The sequence below is a fragment of the Galleria mellonella genome, unplaced genomic scaffold (assembly GCF_026898425.1).
Source record: "Galleria mellonella isolate WM207_F2 unplaced genomic scaffold, CSIRO_AGI_GalMel_v1 utg74, whole genome shotgun sequence".
NCBI lineage: Eukaryota > Metazoa > Arthropoda > Insecta > Lepidoptera > Pyralidae > Galleria > Galleria mellonella.
Genome location: NW_026442147.1, coordinates 623,376 through 644,443, shown reverse-complemented (window position 1 = coordinate 644,443; position 21,068 = coordinate 623,376). Strand labels below are relative to the sequence as shown.

General features: G+C 28.5%; 1 protein-coding gene across 7 annotated transcripts in view; it reads right to left on the bottom strand.

Annotated features, from left to right (window-relative positions):
- The window catches only part of LOC113516302 (rap1 GTPase-activating protein 1), a 319,783-nt gene that overhangs the window by 58,024 nt on the left and 240,691 nt on the right, over positions 1-21,068 (bottom strand). Inside the window, exon 1 of one of the 7 annotated variants that reach the window (XM_052900959.1) lies at positions 14,262-14,429. The exons of the other annotated variants lie outside the window; for them this stretch is intronic. Coding sequence (XP_052756919.1) covers positions 14,262-14,303 — 42 coding nt within the window. The 5' untranslated portion in view covers positions 14,304-14,429. Of the gene's footprint in view, positions 1-14,261; positions 14,430-21,068 lie in introns of those variants that run through there. 7 annotated transcript variants of the gene reach the window in all.

The following is a 21,068-nucleotide window of genomic DNA, read 5'->3' as shown; positions in this document are numbered from 1 at the left end:
TATTAAAGCTCAACAGACGTTGGATTGTGCTAAAGCTCACTACATCCCAGATTAGACTAGGAATGTAAACGTTCAGATAACTATTACTTTAGATTCTCGGGTAACATTATAGGGACTTGTTTGCTAAGTGAAGAAGGATGTAATGAATTAAAAGCATTTAGAGATATATCTCTTACTATTTTTTAATGTTTCATATATAATATTGATCATTTAGTATGGTTTTATTAATTTTCAACCAACATCAAGAAAGAAGGATGTTCTTAAGTCGATTATATTTTTTTACCATTGTTACTTTATAGCTTATAAGGTAACGGTAAGAGTCCTTTCAAATAAAAAAGAATTTTCCAAATAGGTTTATAAATCGTTATTTATAAAATGGATTCTTTCCTTCTTCCTTCCTTCAGGATTCCTTCTGATTGGTTCCATAGAAATTTTATCAAAATCTATCTAATAGTTTAATTTTAAATTCAAAATATTTAGTTTTGTCGCGACTGAAGTGGGCGTTTCTTGTAAAAAAAAACAATTAAATTAACGTATCTATAAATATCTTTATACTATTATACTTATGGCTATAATTTCTGATGGAGTAGTCAAACAAAATCAATATCACTTAAATAGGTATTTAACTAAAGTTTACCATTACATTTGAATATTGGCAAATTAAAAAAATAATTTCACAATACATTTTAAATTAATAGAAATTTAAGTGTATGAATAGACGTTAAAACAATAGACGATTGTATATATACCCGTATCTTAGAATGTTACAGTAAAATTCTGAAAATTTGGAAATATAACATTATTCGAGAATACAAGGACATTACCACGAGTTTATTTCGTCTAGTAAGTGCAATAAACTTATTCGCAATCTTTTGAAATGTAAATAAAACTGAAACTACACTTATCTCAGTAAAATTTATGCGGGGGCATGAATAAATCGAAAAAATAAAGGTGCAAGGGAAGCTTATCTCAAGAGATATTGGTACTATAAAACATCAGAGGCGAATACTTGCTTATTCGGTTACAACATAAAGATACGTAAATCCTGGTGTTTATTGTTTGAAGTAAAATGCAAACTTATAACTGAATGTACGAATATAACAGCAGAAAAGCCTACTTTTTAACGAAAGTAGCATTTTACATTTTTTGTTGCAAGATTTTTCTATTTTATCAGCAAAGGTAAAGAAGCTAACAGTCTATTTACATAAGTAGAAAGCTTTTATATTTTTTTGGACAAAAATATGAAAATTGCAATACAAATAATAAAAAAAAGTGCTAACGGCCTAGAGGCATTATATCTATCTTCTTATGTTTGTAGTGATATATGTAGGATTTCAGAATGAAGACAGAATGGAAAAGAATGAATGGAGAAGATAATTGAATGAATTACTTGTATTCTGATGGCAGCTAACGGAGTGCAATCTTTTTAATTATAAAAAATAAAAATCAAATGTTCTGTTAAAAAAGAGTTTGTTTTCAATTTGCGATCTTATATCCTTACACATATAGGTATATACATTATATAAGCAAAACATAAAATTTTAAAAATAATTAATCTACCAATACATTATATCCAAATTTCCAAATATTGCATAGACAAAAGCTTTTGGCACATGTTAAGCAAATTCAAAATGATATAGACAATAAATATCGAAAACAGAATAGAGAATTTGGAACACGTTCAAAAACTATTCTTATGGAATAGATTTTGAATATAGGTACCTACAAGTACTGAGAAAGTTTCTGAACGCTCTACACAGGTGCCTGGGTAAATTTATGAAGCAATTTATCAAGAGTGAAAATTAGAACATTGTATTAAATCATTATCTTCATTAATGTAAAAGAAATTAATGTGAGATGTTATAATGGAAAAATGTTACAATTAAATTGATTTGATTAAAAAACTCTCGATAATAAATTATTAAATAATTTATTATTGAGGTATGTATAATGTATATATGTTACTAACTGCTCACCCACATGTGCCAGTAAATATGGTAAAGTACCCTAGATAATAAGATTTAATGTTCAGTAGTTTAGAATAAAAAACATCCATTTACATATGGTCGCAAACTTTCGCGTTTACAATAATAGGAAAACACAATAATAGTTGGTAGAATAATAACATGATATGATATTTGTTATTAAGGATGACATCTACAAGATAGGTTCAATGACCTAGTATAGAAGCCAATGCTAATAAATAAATAAGTATGAATTGTAAGGCCTAATGGTAAAACTACTAAATCCGTTTAAATCCTAGCAATAAAGATAGGAAAGTTAATGAATATAACGAATCCCTTATCAATGCTATATCTATAAGTGCTTGCGCTCTAGTACTAAGATATGGGCTAAGCATTTCCTGATAGCATACAATATCATTTTGTATCTAGCGACCCTTTAGTTATTTTATTATAACAACGCACCAGTCACATTTTCAGGCAATATCTATAAGGAGAGAGCTTTCAAATCATCTTTATTTTTTGTGAATGTATATTTTATTTTAAATCAATGCAGTTTACTTCTGTGTTGTTTTCGTATTAATTTTATGATGACTAAAGTTATAATTTTTTTTTGTGGAATAAAAAAAAGTACTTTTTCAAAGTAAAGTCGCATATACATACGATATCGCATTACAGATTCAAATATTTTCAATTTAATGTGATTATAAAATATCTCATATGTACGTTTTGTCACGACTGACGTTAGATGATTTTTTATTGTAGAGAATATTAACTCATTTTTTAATATAAGAACATTGTTAATTATATGTCAATGTTCAAAAAATATCTTTTAAAAGACACAAGTTCATTATTTGTTTTTCGAATATTACAAAAGGTTGTTTATCCTATAGATATTTTTTCTTGAATTTATGAAAACAATTTAATATTTATTTCCATAATTACTAAAATCATTACCTACAATGATTTTAAGTTGCAGTACCGTTACAAGTACTGTTACATTTTTAATAGTTTAACTGCTTTCTGTGTTTGAGGCGCTGCTTGGTAACGATAAGCATAAACTGTGACGTAATTTTGGTGTATGTAGTCAACAAACTGACAGATAATGAAGTTGTAGTTAATGTACCATATATAAGTTACATAATCTATTATTACAAAAAAATAAGCGAATTATTGAGCATAGTATTATCTATTTTTAGCCGACTTCACAAAATGCAGGAAGTTTTCTATTCGGCCGTATTTTTCATATTTGTTACGACATAACGCCGTCAATTATAAACTGTTTTAGAAAATCTCTTTTTTGATCAGATACGCTTTCAGATTGGTATCATAGAAATTGTATTAAAATCGATTCAGAAGTTTTGTTTTTAAATCAAAATAAATGAGTGTTTAAAACAAAATAATTGATATTACCACGAATGAAGACTATTTTTTTTGTAAACAATCTTATAATATTTTTTTTCGTATTTTTAACTTAAATCTAAAACAGGAATAAAATTATAAATTTGTTGTTAAAGAGAGTATTAGGACTTCATATAGATATTGTTTTATAGAAATAATAATTGAGAATATAAAAAACCGAATTATTACCGTAAGAGTTCCGTTATATTTCGGTATGGACTCCTCGAAATGCACAAAATAATGACTACAGTTACTCAATTCTAACAATAATGAATCCGAGATTGTATTACGAATGTTAAAATTTTCATTATAGGCCTATTATCCTTTGTACAACCAGATACGAAACGGTGCCTGCGATAAAATCAATTATTGGCATAAAAATCCCTTCCCCAGGCAAATTGAGGATTAATCTCTAAGAAGACGTTGATAATGGGACCACCAATTACCATTATAATATCGGTCGATCTTTTAATGGTAATGGGGGAGAAAATATACGTTTCTATCTAATTTAAGAATAAAATAATTTTTTCTTTCAATAATTTGAATTTAACGTATGACAGTAGTGCTAAAAGTAATATTGCGAAATTGGACAAAATTCAAAATCAAGTGTTAAGGTATATTGGCGGGTTCATTAAATCTACGCCTATTCATACTATGGAGAGTGAAATAAGTATTCCTCCACTTAAAATAAGGAGACGCTATCTTGCTTTTAAATATTGTCTCAAAGCTCTTTCTGTATCAAACAACATGTCTACAAAATTGTTAGGTGAATTGAATTTTCTGCCAAACAAGGAATTGGGCACATAAAAAAGAACCTTTATTAATATCAACTTTCAATCAAACCAATTCATGTTCATTCTTGTCATCCTCTTCAAATGTTTTCATTAGATATTTGGGTTACGGGTATTCAGATTAATAATATAATTAGAACAGAAGTAGAATACATCACAAATGCTAAATCTTCTTATGATACTAATTTGCTAAAACATGAAGTGTCAAAGAAATTAATGTGAAATACAATGATTGGCATAAAATATTCACTGATGGAGCAAAGTCTACGGGTGGGTTAGGCGCAGCGTTTTGTGATTTAAGTAAAAATCATTTCGGTTGCTTTAAAATCAATTGTAATATGTCTATTATGTCAGCGGAATTAATTGCAATTTTAGAAGCATTGATATATATCTCATCTGTCATAAATGTTAAGAAATGTGTAATTTTATCAGATTGTAAGAGCGGATTACAACACTTAATTTATTGTGCATCTGGAAAAAGAGGAATTCCTATTGCTTACAAAATTTTAGAACTCATTCATAAATTAAACCTAAGCAAAATTGATCTAATACTGCAATGGATTCCAGCACACGTTGGTTTACGGGGCAATGAAGAAGCAGATCGTTTAGTTAAACTGGGCACAAAGAAAGGTAGGGACCATCAGTCATTACCACATTTTACTGATTATATATCTAAATTAAAAATCAATGTCAAAAAGATTGGAAAGAATATTTTAACGAAATTTCAAAAGAAAAAGGCATTTGGTACAAAACTATTCAGGCTGAACCACCACATATTCCTTGGTTTTGTGGAATTAAAATCAATAGGTACTGTATTAAATTAGCTGTTCGTTTACGTTCTGGTCATTATCCATCAAAAAAATTTGAACATATGATGGGAAAGTCCTTGTCACCCCATTGTCAAACTTGTAATACCATCGATGTGCATGATATTCTATTAGAGTGTCGTATTAACACGAAGGAAAGAGAAGAATATCTAATTTAAATTGAATGTTGGTCTTAAATCTATGTATTTTCTTGTAAATTATTGATGCCCATTAATTTTTCTCTTTCCGCGTCTAGGGAAGGTAATAAAGTTTTGTTGGAGAAATCAGTTCAACAATAGGACTGATATACCTGAAGAAGGTAAAAGCCCTTAAAATATTAAAAAAAAAAAAAAAAAAAAAAAAAAAAAAGTGTTTAGTGAGTAGATAGGACTTAATTTATTTTTATCTTTATAAATATATATATTTATTATTAGACTTACGTTTACTTGGCGAAGCATTCTGTTCAAAATAATATTTTGACAATACACTGTTGTCAACCACACTTCCCTATTTACTTTATTAATTGTACTAATATTTCATTAGAATATTTGAACATTTGTTACCTACTTAGTTACACCTAAACTGCCGAATGGATTTCAGTAAAAATTAGTACAACGATAGAGCATATATACGGAAAACATAAAATAGTTTACACTCTAATTCACGTATATAAAGATATGGGATATATTAAACACTGGAAAACAATAAAAAAGACATTAAAGTTTTTTTCACAGTAAGCGGTATTGTACTAACAGAAAGTGAAATTTAATAAATATTGTTACTTATTATTGCCCACGAAAATAATGGCATGTCGTCCAATATTATGGTTGGTAAACAATCATTATGTAGCGGGCGATTATAAAATGATATTCATGCGCCAAATCCGATTACAATGGTCCCTCGTAGCCGTCGTGTGACGCAATATATGCAATGAGTGACTTAGTAATGTGCTAGAAACATAGTAGTAACTGAAGGCGATATTATTTTTATTGGCTGTTTCCCGCTGTTTTTTCCGCGTGTATCGGTATATAAAATGTCCTATCTGTTACGTAAATATATAATCTTTTTATATACCAACACAAACATCCGAAAATTTTTATTGTCTTTCACATTTATAATATTAGTAGGATAAAGGTTTTAAAAATCATTGGTAAAAAGTATTATTTTTATATATTGTTAACTGTGACATCCAAGATACATTATGAGTAAAATATTACCATATATTTGACATGAACGACAGCATTTTATCGTTACATTAAAAGGTAAAAAAAAATATGTTTCCTATGATTGTTTAGGTCAAAATTAATTGATATAAATAACATTTGTCTAAATATATCCATATTATTATATAGGTAAAACATAATATATTCCAAGCATCATATGGCAATAGCTTCCTTTATAATCTGTTTTTATAATAATCAGTTGTCCAAAACCATTTCTTCATGATCATATGACCAGCTGTAGCAAACTACCACTATTTATGAAGGGAAAATTATTTTTATGGCCTATAATAACGTAAATATAGGCGATAAAGTAAACGGCGCTGCATTGTAAACAAGTTTTATAACAATGAAGTAATAATCGCATCCAAGACAATTTGATTTTACATGGTTATGATGAAAACATAACTTAGTTATTAAAATTATATAAAAAGTTAGTTATTTAATTGTTACGTTTTATTAAATGTTGTGTAAGCTTTTTTGGGTTTAAATATTATGTACAACAATGTAACAAAGTGAAAGTATCATTTTCTCATTTGCATCACGTTTGAAATGGTAGCTATTTATTTTATAAATCTAAAAAGAAACAAAAAGAAATGAATAACACTTGTTCTGCGTCATTTACTACGTTGAGTTTAGTTTTATATTTTACGGCACAATTGATAGACATACTAAATTACTTTTTTTAAATAAATATATAGAATATAACCAGACCAACACACGAACATAGCTTAGGAATCTTTACTAATATTATACATGTAAAAATGAGTTTGTTTGTTGGCATCTTATAGCGCCTTAATGGCTTAACCAATTACTATAAAATTTTATATACTCGTACTATATGCGATAGAAAAGGATATAAGCTACTTTATATCCCGGTCGATACACATATCTCGGTCACGCGGACGAAGTCGCGGGCAAAAGCTACTACAAAATATTTTGTCGTTTTCACAACGAGAAAATCTGGAAATGGAAAATTCTTAAAGGATTTAAAAATAAGCCGACTCGCATGATTCGATCCCTTTGACCATGAGATAAGAATTTTAGTACGTATATATAAAATCGAATTTCATACGGATCGTGAGGAAAGAATCTTTATCCTAGAATTTTATACCGTTGTCTTATACATAGTAATTTACAGATACATTGGTTATTTTATTTCGCGTTTTTTTTAAGAGTTTGTGGGCATTGTAGTGCAGTATAAAGTATGTATTATTTCATACATTGTCTAGAAGTTTGAAGTATTCTATATTTTGAGGTCGATTCTGAGGCGACATTGCTCTAAACCTATTTAAATTAAAATTTTAATCTGTTATCATAGCGAAATATTTATTGTAAGGACTGATATGAACTAAATTTCTAATAATAATAATTACTATTTTATAATAATAATAATTTATTATTATTATTAATTTCGCGAAATTATTAAATGAAAATATTAGTTGTCTACAATGTATAAATCAGAAGCATATTTTGTTCTTATATCTGTAGTATAAATTTATCTCCTCAACCCATTCTTATATCGTTTTAAAATGTTTCTAAGTATAAACCAACGCTAACATTAAAAGGCCGCAAAATATAGGAACAAGTAAGGAAATATGGTGCATAGGTACACGAGAGCATTCATTAAGGCAGGAGTACTAGCAAACTGAGCATTTAGCGGAAAAAGTCCGACGGCAAATAAACTATAATTTTATTTTTGCTTTTTCAACGCATTTGTTACTGCTAGTTACAGTGTTCGTTTAAATATGTAAGCCTGAAATGTTCCGACATTTAAGCTTTTTCTGGGGTAGAAAAAGTACAGTTAAAACCAAAACTAACACATTTGTATTAACATTTTTTTAATAACTAAATAAATATGATGATTCTCGAATATAAATTTAAATTTTGTAACTAAAAATAATTTTGTAGCGAGGCAAAAAGTTCTTAATTTAACATAATTGCAAAAGTAATACGACATGGCATAATCCAAGAAGAAACGTCACGTCGACAATAAAAATCACTTATGTATGTACTTTATTATTTCCTTTACTTTATTAACCCCATCGCGTTAAGTCTCAATCATGAATTAATATTGGCAAACATCGTGAAAATTTAATATTACAAAATATTCATAATAAAAATTTAAGATAAATTCCAATTCGTTACTTCTAGAAGTATCTCGTAATTTTTCAAAGCATAATTCCTTACGACGACTATCGTAACTGCAGAGGGATACACATGAGCGCCCACAACTGTTCAAATAATTGCAGTACCGGTAGTTTTCACCGGTATTGCACATGCGTAACACACCTATTATAGGAAAGCATATGTCGTAGATATAACAACGGTTTATAAAATACAAAGAACGATGAAAAATAATTTTCGCAGGTACACAAAGATAGATGACAAAAAAAAAAGTTTTGAAGTAGTTAATAGGAGGAGGATCTCGATCTACATACACTTTTGTGTGTATGTCACACGATACCTTCAATAATTATAACTAGCTCTTACCAGCAACTTGGTACCCCTGACCGAATAATCGTTAACTGACTAGAATAAAAAGTAGCCTATATCCTTCTTCATCCCATATAGTACATCTATTGATTCAGTCGTTACGGCACTATAAGATAACAAATAAACAAACACTCTATTATTATTAGGATTTCAATATCACTGTATTTTCCCAAGTTAAGTAAGTTAGCTGTTCCCATATTAACATTACAACTAAACATCTCTAGAAGATAGATAATTGAAAATTATGTTCCACAAAAGATACTTCAATCATGACAAAATGTATGTATAACCGTACGAAAGAAGAAAACTGTATGTACATTGAGAATTCTCAAAATGCGTTCAGAATTGGCAAAGACAAATTGAGAACATCTTTCTTTCAGAGCTTAATATTGCAAATTGACATCGATCGATGATGTAAGTATCATATGTTATCATATCACTAAAAATACATTTTAATTTGTGAGAATTCGATTCTGATAATAACTGTATTGTGTTTATTATAATTTAATGACAATATTATGGAACTATTATTACAAGGTAAACATAGACAAATCTTAATATTTGAATATTTACCTAACGCCTACGTGATGTCTGTCACTGTTCTACTCATAATTAACATTGAACGATATTAAATAGAATAACATGCAAGTTTCTTGATTTTAAGAGAATAAATCATAGTAGGCACATTTACCGCTTTAAGTCATAAACCAAATTAGATATACTAAACTTCGTTATTTTATTATTATTATTTCAACCGTTAACTGTCCACTGCTGGACACAAGCCTTCTCCATAAAGGGAGTTTTGCCAGTTGCTGCCACGCTTGACAGGCGGGTTGGCAACCACAGTTAGGCTTATAGAGATGTTTTAAGAAGTACGCTGCTATCTATCCCTTGCCCTCCCTTAGTCGACTCTTACGACACCCACGGGTAAAGAAGGGGAGGCCTATTCTACGGCGGGACCACATGGCGATCACACTTCGTTATAATAACCAATAATTTTTCAGTTGTTTCTTTAAATTTATTTTGATTTCCTGGTCAAGAAGCTTTATTTAATTATTTTCAACGGGTTTCAAAAAAAGGAGGTTCACAATTCGGTTATATTTTTTTAAGTTCGTTACCTCATAACTCGATAATGATTCAGATTTTTTTTTATCTGAATAAATTTATTTACAGTATGATCTCATAGAATTTTTATCAAAATCAGTCCAGTAGTTTAGTTTTTAGATGCAAAAAACTGGTTTTGTTAATTACAGAAAAAATATGTTTAGGTATCTTTTATAATATCCATGGTGGTGTTTTTATCTGTGGACATTATATTACAGAAACCCCCTATTCATAAAAACGTTTAGTCTCTTATAAACCTGTTTTAGCTATTGAAGTGTTTTGTCCTTTTCTTTTACAGTGAATGTTCAATTTGAAAGATAGTGACAAAATATCCTAATAGGTTTAATTAAAATAGGTTTAGGACGTTTTTGTTTTTATTAATAAGAGGGTTACTGCTTTATAGCAAAATAAATCAATAAAAACCAAAATCGAACAAAATTCGGAATAAGATGACATTAATAATAGATACTTTGATGTAAATATCTCTACCTACGACATTCATCTCTGGTTTTCTTTTCATATAAACCGCATTATTCTAATTGTAAGGATCATGAATCAAACGTAGGCCTTGAAACAAGATCTCTGTCTGTATAAGCCACAGTAAATATCCATTAGTACGGCTGTATTGATTCGTCTCAGTTATTTAACGCTTCTAGCTTCCACCAAAATCAATGAACAGGATATTTCTTTGTTTATTGTATGTATTATTTATTATTACTATGTATGTATTATTTATTATTACTATGTATGTTTATATTTATTCATATATTTATTTCAAGTGTCTATATTTCAATGGGAATATATTTTTAAATTACTTTACGACAAAATAGTTTCTCAATTTGCCAGAATTTATGTGTATATCATATCAATCGATTATCGAATGTCCACTGCTGAACAAAGGCCTCCCCATAAGAAAGGTTTTGCCAGTAGTTGCGACGCTTGGCAGACGGATTTGCAATCGTAATTAGGCTTTTTTAGGGACGCTGTTGTCCATCTCTCGACTATTGAGTTCCCTTAGTCGACTCTTACGACTAAGAAGGGGTGGTCCATTCTATGCCGAGACTGCACTGTGTGTATGTTAAAGGATATTACTATCAGTTCTAAATCAATTTTACATTATTAATCCCATACTATCCACAATATTCCATAATATCCCATACATGATTGAAGACGCTACTTTATCAAATAGATATGATAATATGTGCCGCATTCAGGTTACTTGTATTGTATAAAGGCAAAAGGTTTGTCAGAAAATTCTATTAGCTTTAAGTCCACCGATAGTATCATTATGTAGTGGTCTATACTGTTATAGATAAACAAATATTTACAAGTCTATATTGTTATTTACTGTTATAATAGATGCTATTAGACAGTTATTTGGTTAACATTGTAGAAGATAAAGAGGTAAATAAATAATAAATTATGTGAACTTACACTATGATTAACAAAATTACTTGAATCTCTGCTCACCTGTCGGTCGGTTGATCCTTTTGACAAAATAACGTTTAAATTATAATAAAATTATAATTATACTAGCATTTACCCGCAGCTTAATCCGCGTGATCGAGATAATTTACTGAAAGGGATTTAAAAATTGCTGTCCGTATTAGTGTCCTTCTCCATCCCTAATAGTACATACATATATACCAAATTTCATAGTTATTAAGGTGCTAAGCGGTATCAATTAAACTTACTTTGTATTTATCATATTAGTAAGTATTCGATTCTGTGTTTCGGTTTGAAGTGGGATATGGCAGTGAATTTAAAAGGTACAGAGGTATAACACCTGAGTCCTCAGGAATGGCAGCGCATGGGGTATCATGGGTGAAAGAGTATACTCTGTTATACCCATGGTACCACTCATGTCTATAGGCGACGGTTACCACTTTCCATCAGGTGGATCGTCAGCTTGTTTGCCATTCTAAGTTGCATAAAAAAAAAGGATTATTTATGTAACAAATGCAGATTTTTATATTATGATGTGTATAGGAGACGGCACAGTTAATACAATACATGTACTATATACTGATAGCGAAGGTTACTATTTAATTAAAAGCGCCGTTAGTTCTCAACTTCCAGTAATATAACAAGACAAAGACGAAGTTTCGGGTATTGTAGTATATAAATAATTAGATAGGCGCCGTTAGACCCACATAATTTATTCGACTGATTGGTTTTCAATAGTCTGTTGTAGGCGAATACAAATCGATTTGATTCAGATAGTAAATCGAAGGGGTACGTCATTCATTCAAATTTACTGATCTGTAACGGTATTAGCTTGTATCTCATTACTTACATTAATAGTGTTGAATATACTTGTGGTAATTACTCTCGAAAGAGGAATGAATGCATTTGCAAATTGTTTTGGGTCGTGTATCCATTACTGTATTAACAGACATTCATATACTTATATATAATTATATGTTCTGTGTCGTACTTCGGGTATTAGTCGTCGTCTGATTTCTAATATCCTGATTTAACAGAATGTCCTGATTTGAAGGACAAACAATTAGTGTAATTGGGTGGAACTTTGATTACAGTATTGTAATTAGAAAAAAAAAATACTCTACTAACATTATAATGAATTGCGTCAGATAAACTGCAAGTTGCTCATATGAATTATATGTAAATAAAAAATACATATATTGCATTATTTATTCAATGCATTGTGTTTAGAACATGTAATTCCGTCCAAGATAAAAATTTCCATTCCAAACTTTTAATTAATTATGTAAATATTTGGATATATTTCATAAATACGAAAAAAGTTGTCTGGAAGAGATTGTTTAGCAATAAGACCGCCTTTTGTGCTACACTATACTTATCGAAAACTGTTCAACAGATCCTGTAATGTTAGCGCAATAAAGTGTTAAATAAATAAATAAATATTCTAAAGGCCATAAAATTAAAAAAAAAATCAAAATGAAAATCTTCGCCAGTTTTATTTTGCAAAAACAATTTACAGATTACAAATGACCAAAATTAACATTCTCAGATGGTTAAATTATTTATCTCATTTAATTCAAGAAAAAAAGTAAACAAAATTATTTTAGTGAGAAAATTGACTTCTAGATGTGACTATATCAAAATGTGACTTTCGTCTAAAATTAAATTTATGTGATCGTTTACAAAAATTGCGAGTGAACAATTAAGTAACTGAACGCTTCACCGATCGCAAATTGCGTATCGTGAATCGTGATTTCTGTATTCTGTACAACGACCGATGGCGAAATGTCTCCAGTCAATCTCCTCTCAACACGTAATAATGGTCGTTTACTTCTGTTTTCTAGATTTATGAATTCGAGAAAGACCTAACACGATAAGTGCATGCAGCAACATTAAATTTACTTTTTTAAAACAAAAAACCATGCGTGGGATAAAGCAATAAAACTTTCAGAGCTGATAAGCTGATATTGGATAGAGTTTTACCAGATTTAATTATTGTATAAGAAAATGTAATCACAATAGCTCGATTTTATAACTATGGAGATTAACAAAAAACACCTGTCTGTTGTCATTGGCTTTTCATTCTTTACTGATTTTTTATCAAAAACATCATATAAGTTTATCACCTCTAATAATAAGTAAATAGGTACTATTTTTATCTATCCAATTATTAGATTGGGTTATTTAATAGGCCTCTTTTTTTACGCCAATTGTGGTCTGGTGTTAATCTCATCCACTACTTCCCCACTGTCCCCGTTGCCTACTGATTATATCATTTGTAAAAGTATACCTACTTTAGCGATTTCTAAAAAGTAAAAGGTTTTTTGTAAAAAATGTAAAGTTTCATATGCTTATCTTATTTTTACGATGCACCAATTTATAAGAGTATAATTTTATAACAACATTAATTATGATGCGTAAAATATAGACCTTTCTCTTTGACTTTCTTGACAACAATATATCATTAAAATTGTAATAAGATGATTATGGTAATAAATCGAAGCGAAATTGATGTTATAAGATGTATAAGGAACTAAAAGTTTATAGTAAAATCGATATCATACAATAGTAAAATGAAATATACAAGAAATTAAATCAAAACATGATATAAAAATAGCTAACAGTTATAATATACATATGAAACTCTATGTAAATTAAAGATATTTTAAAGACTAGCAAGGTAATAATTGAAATTTGAAAACTGTACCATATTAATAGATTATTATTAAAATTATATATATATATATATATATATATATATATATATATATATATATATATAAATATAAACTATATATATATATTATTCAATATATATTTACATAAATACATCTATACATGGGCGTATTCGGACCTTTAGCAAAAACTGTAGTCTAAACAGCTTGATTGATTGTAATAAATGAAATTTCATTAGATTCATTTTCATTCTGGATATATAGCGGCTATGAACTGTCAAAAATTTGCGAATTTTTTATTCTTTTAACACTTAATTTGTGTCATCCTAATATTTATAAATAATTATATAGATGAACTTACGCAATTAAATAGTGAATCCTGGTTATCCATTTGTAAATACATAAAACTGTGCACTACCAATTAAAACACTCATTTAATATTGTATTAAATAATTATTTCTATTTTATAATATCCGCACTGTATGTATGCAACACAACTGATATAACCACAAGGAAGTCTCGAATCAAACTGAATTATATTGTTTTATTATTTATTATACGCACATATATATAAAAAAACAACTACAAGTGCTGATAAAATGGCAACGAAGTGTCTATTTTATTGTGATGAATAAAAATAAAGAGAATCGTAGATATAAACTGTCATGCTGATAATATCTGTTTTTACAAGTGATAAAAATACAAACAAAGGTATCTAAGTGGATTACTACACTTTTAAATATATAAGAGAACAAAACAAGTAGTGATTTCACTAAATTATTCCTAATTAACGAGATTTTATAACATATTAAATCAAAAATATATTTACAATAAATTATAACATGATGCATACAAGACGTTTATGACACGTTATTTTATTAATTTCTATAGAAAGTAATTTTAATGGAGAATGAAAAAGAGAATTCAGTACATAAAAACCATACAGTGTAGAAATAACAAGTGATTTCACTTGACAATGCTTTGATTATACAAGATCTTTAGTATATTTTAAAAGTGCATTAATCACTTGATAATTTAATTTGTTAGATTAATATAGATACTCGTATAATCCTAACTGACAATATGATAAAGGCTAAAAAATTGCAAATGAAAGATGTGATGCTTACATTTAAAGGTTATATAGATGAAATTATATACTAAGTAAACAGAGTAATGAAGGTCGAATATTGAATGTTTTCACAGGTGGTCTACTGAAGTAACTTATATTATACATTGAATGTCTATATGTTTGTTCCAATATTATTCAAAAACTACTGCACCGAATTGAATGCGGTTCTCATAGTAGGTCTAACTTAAAAACTTATATATGCTTTATCTTGATATGTCTTGAAGTACTAGAGTATTAGAGTACTAGATTAGAATCTAGTTTCGCTATCTATAAGTAGTTACTTTATTAGTTTTCATACTTCTGAAATCCACGCATACAAAGTAAAGAGCAAAAAGTTAGTAGATAATAGAATTTCAACAATGAATATAATTTTTGTAGACGTATTACCTACTTTGAAACTACATTGAAAAGCTTGAAAATAAAATTAGTAGAAGTAACAAAGTCTAAAAACAACCATGAAGGTACTTGAAAGTTTCCAATTAAAAAAAAATCTTGATTTAAATAAAAAAAATCATAAAAAGATATCCATTCAATATTTGCATACAATGAATGAGAACTTAATTAGAAGTATATTACAGCCATGTCATGTGCAAATTATTTTAAATATCAATTGACTAAAGCAACAACTCACAAAATTGAAACGTTACTTTGAACTATAGAAGAAAAGCCTGTAATGATACGTATTCTATTTGAATATGTATGCTGAGGCATTACGCCACGGTGTGCCGATTATTCAGACTACAAGACGATTACGTGCAAACAAATACGTATATACATCAATGGAATCTGTACTCTATTATCTAGATATTAAGAGACATTAAAATCTGTATGAGTATCTGAATACTGGCAATGATACAATGGCTCGTATGAGTCAGCTTTGAATATAACTACCTGAACAGGGTCCTTGCCACTGCTACTCTCTATTTCTTTGTGGCGATCGTGACTATGAATTAATTGTGTAACAGTTACTTGATTTAGACCGTTTCATTTTTAACGCTCAAACGAAAAGGGAAAAACGATGCAATTGAAAATTTCAAATACAGCTCATTTGGACACGAGAAGGTATATCAAAAATGTTAATAATTTAAAACTTTTTAATACAATTAAATGTTAAAAATAAATTTGATAAGTTTATAATGTAAATCGTTTTAAAAATTAACACAAAATATTATTCTACTGATGCTAGAAACTGTTAACCCTTGGAGAAATTTGGAATTCATTTTCATAAGTAAGACTATTTGTACTACTCTAAAAAACTATGAAAGTAAGGTATATTTAAAGTTTTAAATACATATTTATGATAATTCATTCTTAACTATTATTAAGGAAAGTAGAAATAAATTAGTCTTGGCGATATCTAAACTAATATAGGTATTATTAAGAGAATAAGTTTGATTTTTTTTAACGAATAAACTAAAAATACTTAACCTATTTAAAAAAAATCTTTCAATCACCGAGTAACTTGAGTTATATTTTATTTATGAAAATAAAATATAACTCATATTACTGAGCTGCGTGAAGCTGGGGCGATTTACTAGTATTTATTTAATTGTCACTCTACAGTCACATACTTTGTTACAATCGGAATACATCCGAACCAAGATAATACGTGATTTAATTATTCATTGGAACAATACATTAAATTGTGCACAAATCGTGCCTGATTATAAATCAGACGTAAACGACTCACGTCAAAATATGTAAATAAGTTGACCCATATGGAATGGTAGACGGAAATTGAGATGGTCTATATTGTAGACTTAAGATAGATCGTTATTTAAATTGTAGTTTATAAGATAGTTATATAAAGATAGAAGTTAGACTTTACTATGATAACGATAAGTTATTTATAGTAAAATTCTTGACAGTAAATAATATTAACTAATATTTCTATCTATTGTCAAGTCCCTTGCGGGTCTTCTCGTAAAAGTTGAATTATGATTTACAATTTATTGATATTTTCTAGGCCGAGAAGGGAGAAGGAAGACAATTATTATTTATATAAAATATACTTATTAAGGGCAGTTTTGGAATGATTTTCTTTTTATGAGTAATTATGGTATGGTAACCCGGCCTGCGCTAACGGGATACCCTGGCGGAGCACCAGTGAAGGATGATCGATGAGAATGAAAACAGGCCAGTTAGAACATCATGATGAATTCATCAGGAATTAACCACGATAGTTTCCAGGGGAACCGCGAGGAGGTCGACCTAGTTGGGTATATTGCTAGCAATGGGATTCTCAGTCTTCATTACTAACAATTTCTTTCCCCTTTTTGAAATGATTTCTGTGAGAATTTTACTAACGAATTTTTTTTTTTTTTTATATACAGATACAATGGACCGTAACGATGGTACAGTTACAAGATAATTGGGACTAGCACTACTAGCAATTACTAAATGCCACACCGTCCACAAAACTGTAATTATAAAATAACCACAATACACACTGATTGGCACTTGTTGCTGTGATTAGTTCATTGACATTGTTAGTATACTTTACATATAGCATAATGAAAGGACTGTTACACGAAATATATACTTGTAAACCCTTTAATAACGAGTCCTTTTGTTAATATATTAAAATCATAATAAATTTAATTAAATAACAAAAACAACTGTTAAGGAAATAATATATAAAATAAAATAAAATAATAATATATAAAAGGAAATAATATGATATAAATTCAGTGATATTCTGAGTACAAATAAATATATAGACTGTGATATCATTGAAACACTAAAAAGTCATTACAAGTCAAAGTTTAAAATTAACGATGACATGATTCCACAATCAGGTAAATAATACTAAATGTGTCTCAGTGGTGGTAAAGTGAGCAATAAACAAGTTCGTTGATCACCGTCAAACACGAAACAACGGTTCACACGAATGTGTTGTGACTTGTAGATTAGATACCTTTGCTGGTTCACAAAGCTAAACTATTACGACTCTAAAACTTTCTCAAAAGCTGACAGGAATGAGTATTATTGTGTTTAATGAATATCTGCTGTAAGTTTTCATAAAAGATGTACAATTTTGAAATTCTAAAATAACCATGAACATACGTAGGTATAAAAGGTTACATTATACCTTGTTGCATTTAATAAAATAATTTTATAAGTTATTTTCTAACTGACACCATTTGGCAAGTTCCAGCTAAAATACAAGCACAAAGATATATTTAGGAATAACGCTTTTATGTAAATTACACAGTGAAATATGTAAATACAAGTCGCCATTTAGATACAAAAAGGAATAAAGAGAAGGGAATAACTGAAAACGAATAAAGAAAGATATTGTTTGCATGGTGAATTTGAAAGACGTAAATTAACATTCGAAATATTTAGGTTGTACATTAAATTAATATTGTTTATTATAGGCAGATACCTATTAATTATCGATTGTTAATTAAATATACTATAGGTTATATAGAAAACAAAATTTCCAATCGAATTTTGAGACAAATCCTTTTGCCAGAAACTACAATTTTCCTAGCCAGAAGCTCTAAGGTTTCCTAGACACATTTCTCTCTTAGATCCCTAGACATGCAATAAACATATTGAACATATCCTTATCCTTAATACGTTCAATATATTCTAGTAAAAGTTGGCTTGTGACGTGTTCGGGCTTTTCATAAGAAGAAAATCCACTTTCCACTCGTGGATAATGTTATAAATTGGTTTGTAACACTTATTTTTAAGATGTTTTAATATTCTTTACATTTTGGAAAATAATATCTGTATGTATACTGATATTTAATTATTTATGTACAATTTCTATTCATACTAATTAAACCAGTCTTTACAATTTTCAAATTAAATAAGAATGTCTAATAAAAAAATTGTATTTGCAACTAATACCTTACACAAAAATACAAAAAGAATTTTATCGACCAATTAATTACATCAAACTTTGCTCTTGAACTTTATAAACTATATTATTCTATATAAATAGAGAGTTATGATTTTCTGGTGGTGAAATTTAAACCATTAATTCTTAGTCACTTACCAGAACACTAGGAGAAGTCTTGTATTTTATTATTATCTTTACTAATATCATCAGGTGAGCCGCATGCTCGTTTGCCCCTTGTGTTGTAAAAAAAATCTAAATCAATAGTAAATTTAACAGGCAGCACGAATATAAAAATATATTCATATATATTCTTACGTATGCCCTTATAAAAATCAATTGTTTCATCTCAAACAAGTCGTATAAACAAATCAAAGATATAATTACCACATCTCTTTTACGTGGATATGTAAATTCACGTTGCGTGAAATCTCAATTCCCATTAATAGAAACCGCTTCGCATGGGAATAATTACAGGTAAACAATAGAGAAACCTTGGTATGCTATAGCTAACACAGTTATTCATCTATCCATTGATTACAATACGTAAAAGATTTTTTAGTCATCTCCAATTCGAATCATTTAATATTCTATTGGAATGTATAAATATGAATATTTTAAATGTTCATTAGTAAATTATATATAAATAATTAAAGTAAGTTAGTTAAGGAAAGTGTAATTATAATTTAAACTTTATAAATTATTAAATTATCTAAATAATAAAAATGTACAAAGAAAGTATTAGAATAGAAATAGAAATTTATTATTTGACAAAAAACACAATGTTAAAATATACAAGATACAATGGGCCCCACACTTCACAATGTGTGTACTATACGTACATTAGTATTTTTAATACTTACACACACATAAAAAGAACAATAAAATTGAAACAAACTTCCCTTTCAGTCAGATAAAGAGTCATTCACGTATATTTTTATTTAAAAAACGGTATTAATAATTTGCAATGTTAAACGAACTTACGAGTATTATCACAAACGTGATCATGTTATGTAGGTATAAGGCAGATACGGAGGGTCAGAGAATGTTGAGCTTGTTTCTATTTAGGTATTTATCAGTTTTCGATATTACTGTTATATTATGTAATACTGATTTAGACAATTCATTGGGTAGTATCTTTAAAAAATATTTAATAGTGATTCCGATAACTAAATATAAAATAATGCTCTATAAAGATATACTTCCATCTAGTACATTCCAGTTTAATAAAGTCATCGCATAACTTAACACGTATGTAAAAATGGAGGTAAACTAAGAACCTTTTGAACATTTTGGAAGTATTAAAAACTACTAAGTTATTTTATTCTTCATCAGGTAGCAAAGAGCAGCTGTTAATAACACCTGCCCATGCAACTGTCATGGCAACCGAATACAACATATGGCGAAACTGTTTTTTAGTATAATATTATACTGAACTAACATATCGATTTACAATATATATATATATATATATATATATATATATATATATATATATATATATATATATATATATATATATATATATATATCTCATCAAAATCAATGAAATCTTCCTGATACTATAAATTTAATTATTTGCTTATTAATTTAGTAATTTACAGATTATTGGTGTTAATTGGTAAAAGAATAAGTTATTTTAAATATATTTTCTTTGTATTTAAATACTTACACTATTAATTGTTATACGTATCTATTCATAAATAATAGCAATGTAGGCATGTAATTAATTATAAAAAAGAGTCAAGGACAATGAAAGACAATTAAAATGTGGAATAGGTAACATTGTGCAGTCCCAAGAGCAAACAGCCATCACCTTTATGACGTCATTACTAGTTTTGACAACATAGAACACAAAGGATTAGACCAGCTAGCGCCTTTTCATTATCGCACTAAACCCAAAGGTTAAGTGACCTTGTAACACATAGAGCATGTCGTATATTGAACTCGAATTCGGTATTGATCGCACCTTATTGATACTTAGGTTATATTGACGTTAATAATATGGCAAAGACAATTTTATGGTACAATACTAATGTGTATAAAAACAGTAAAACTAAATACTTTTTCATGGTACATTTAAATAAATTAAAAAAATAAGCAACAAGGTGATTTAACTTTTTACAGCCTTATTAGTGTTTAATAAAGCAATTATATAATACTCATATGTAGCTTAAAACGTATTAGGT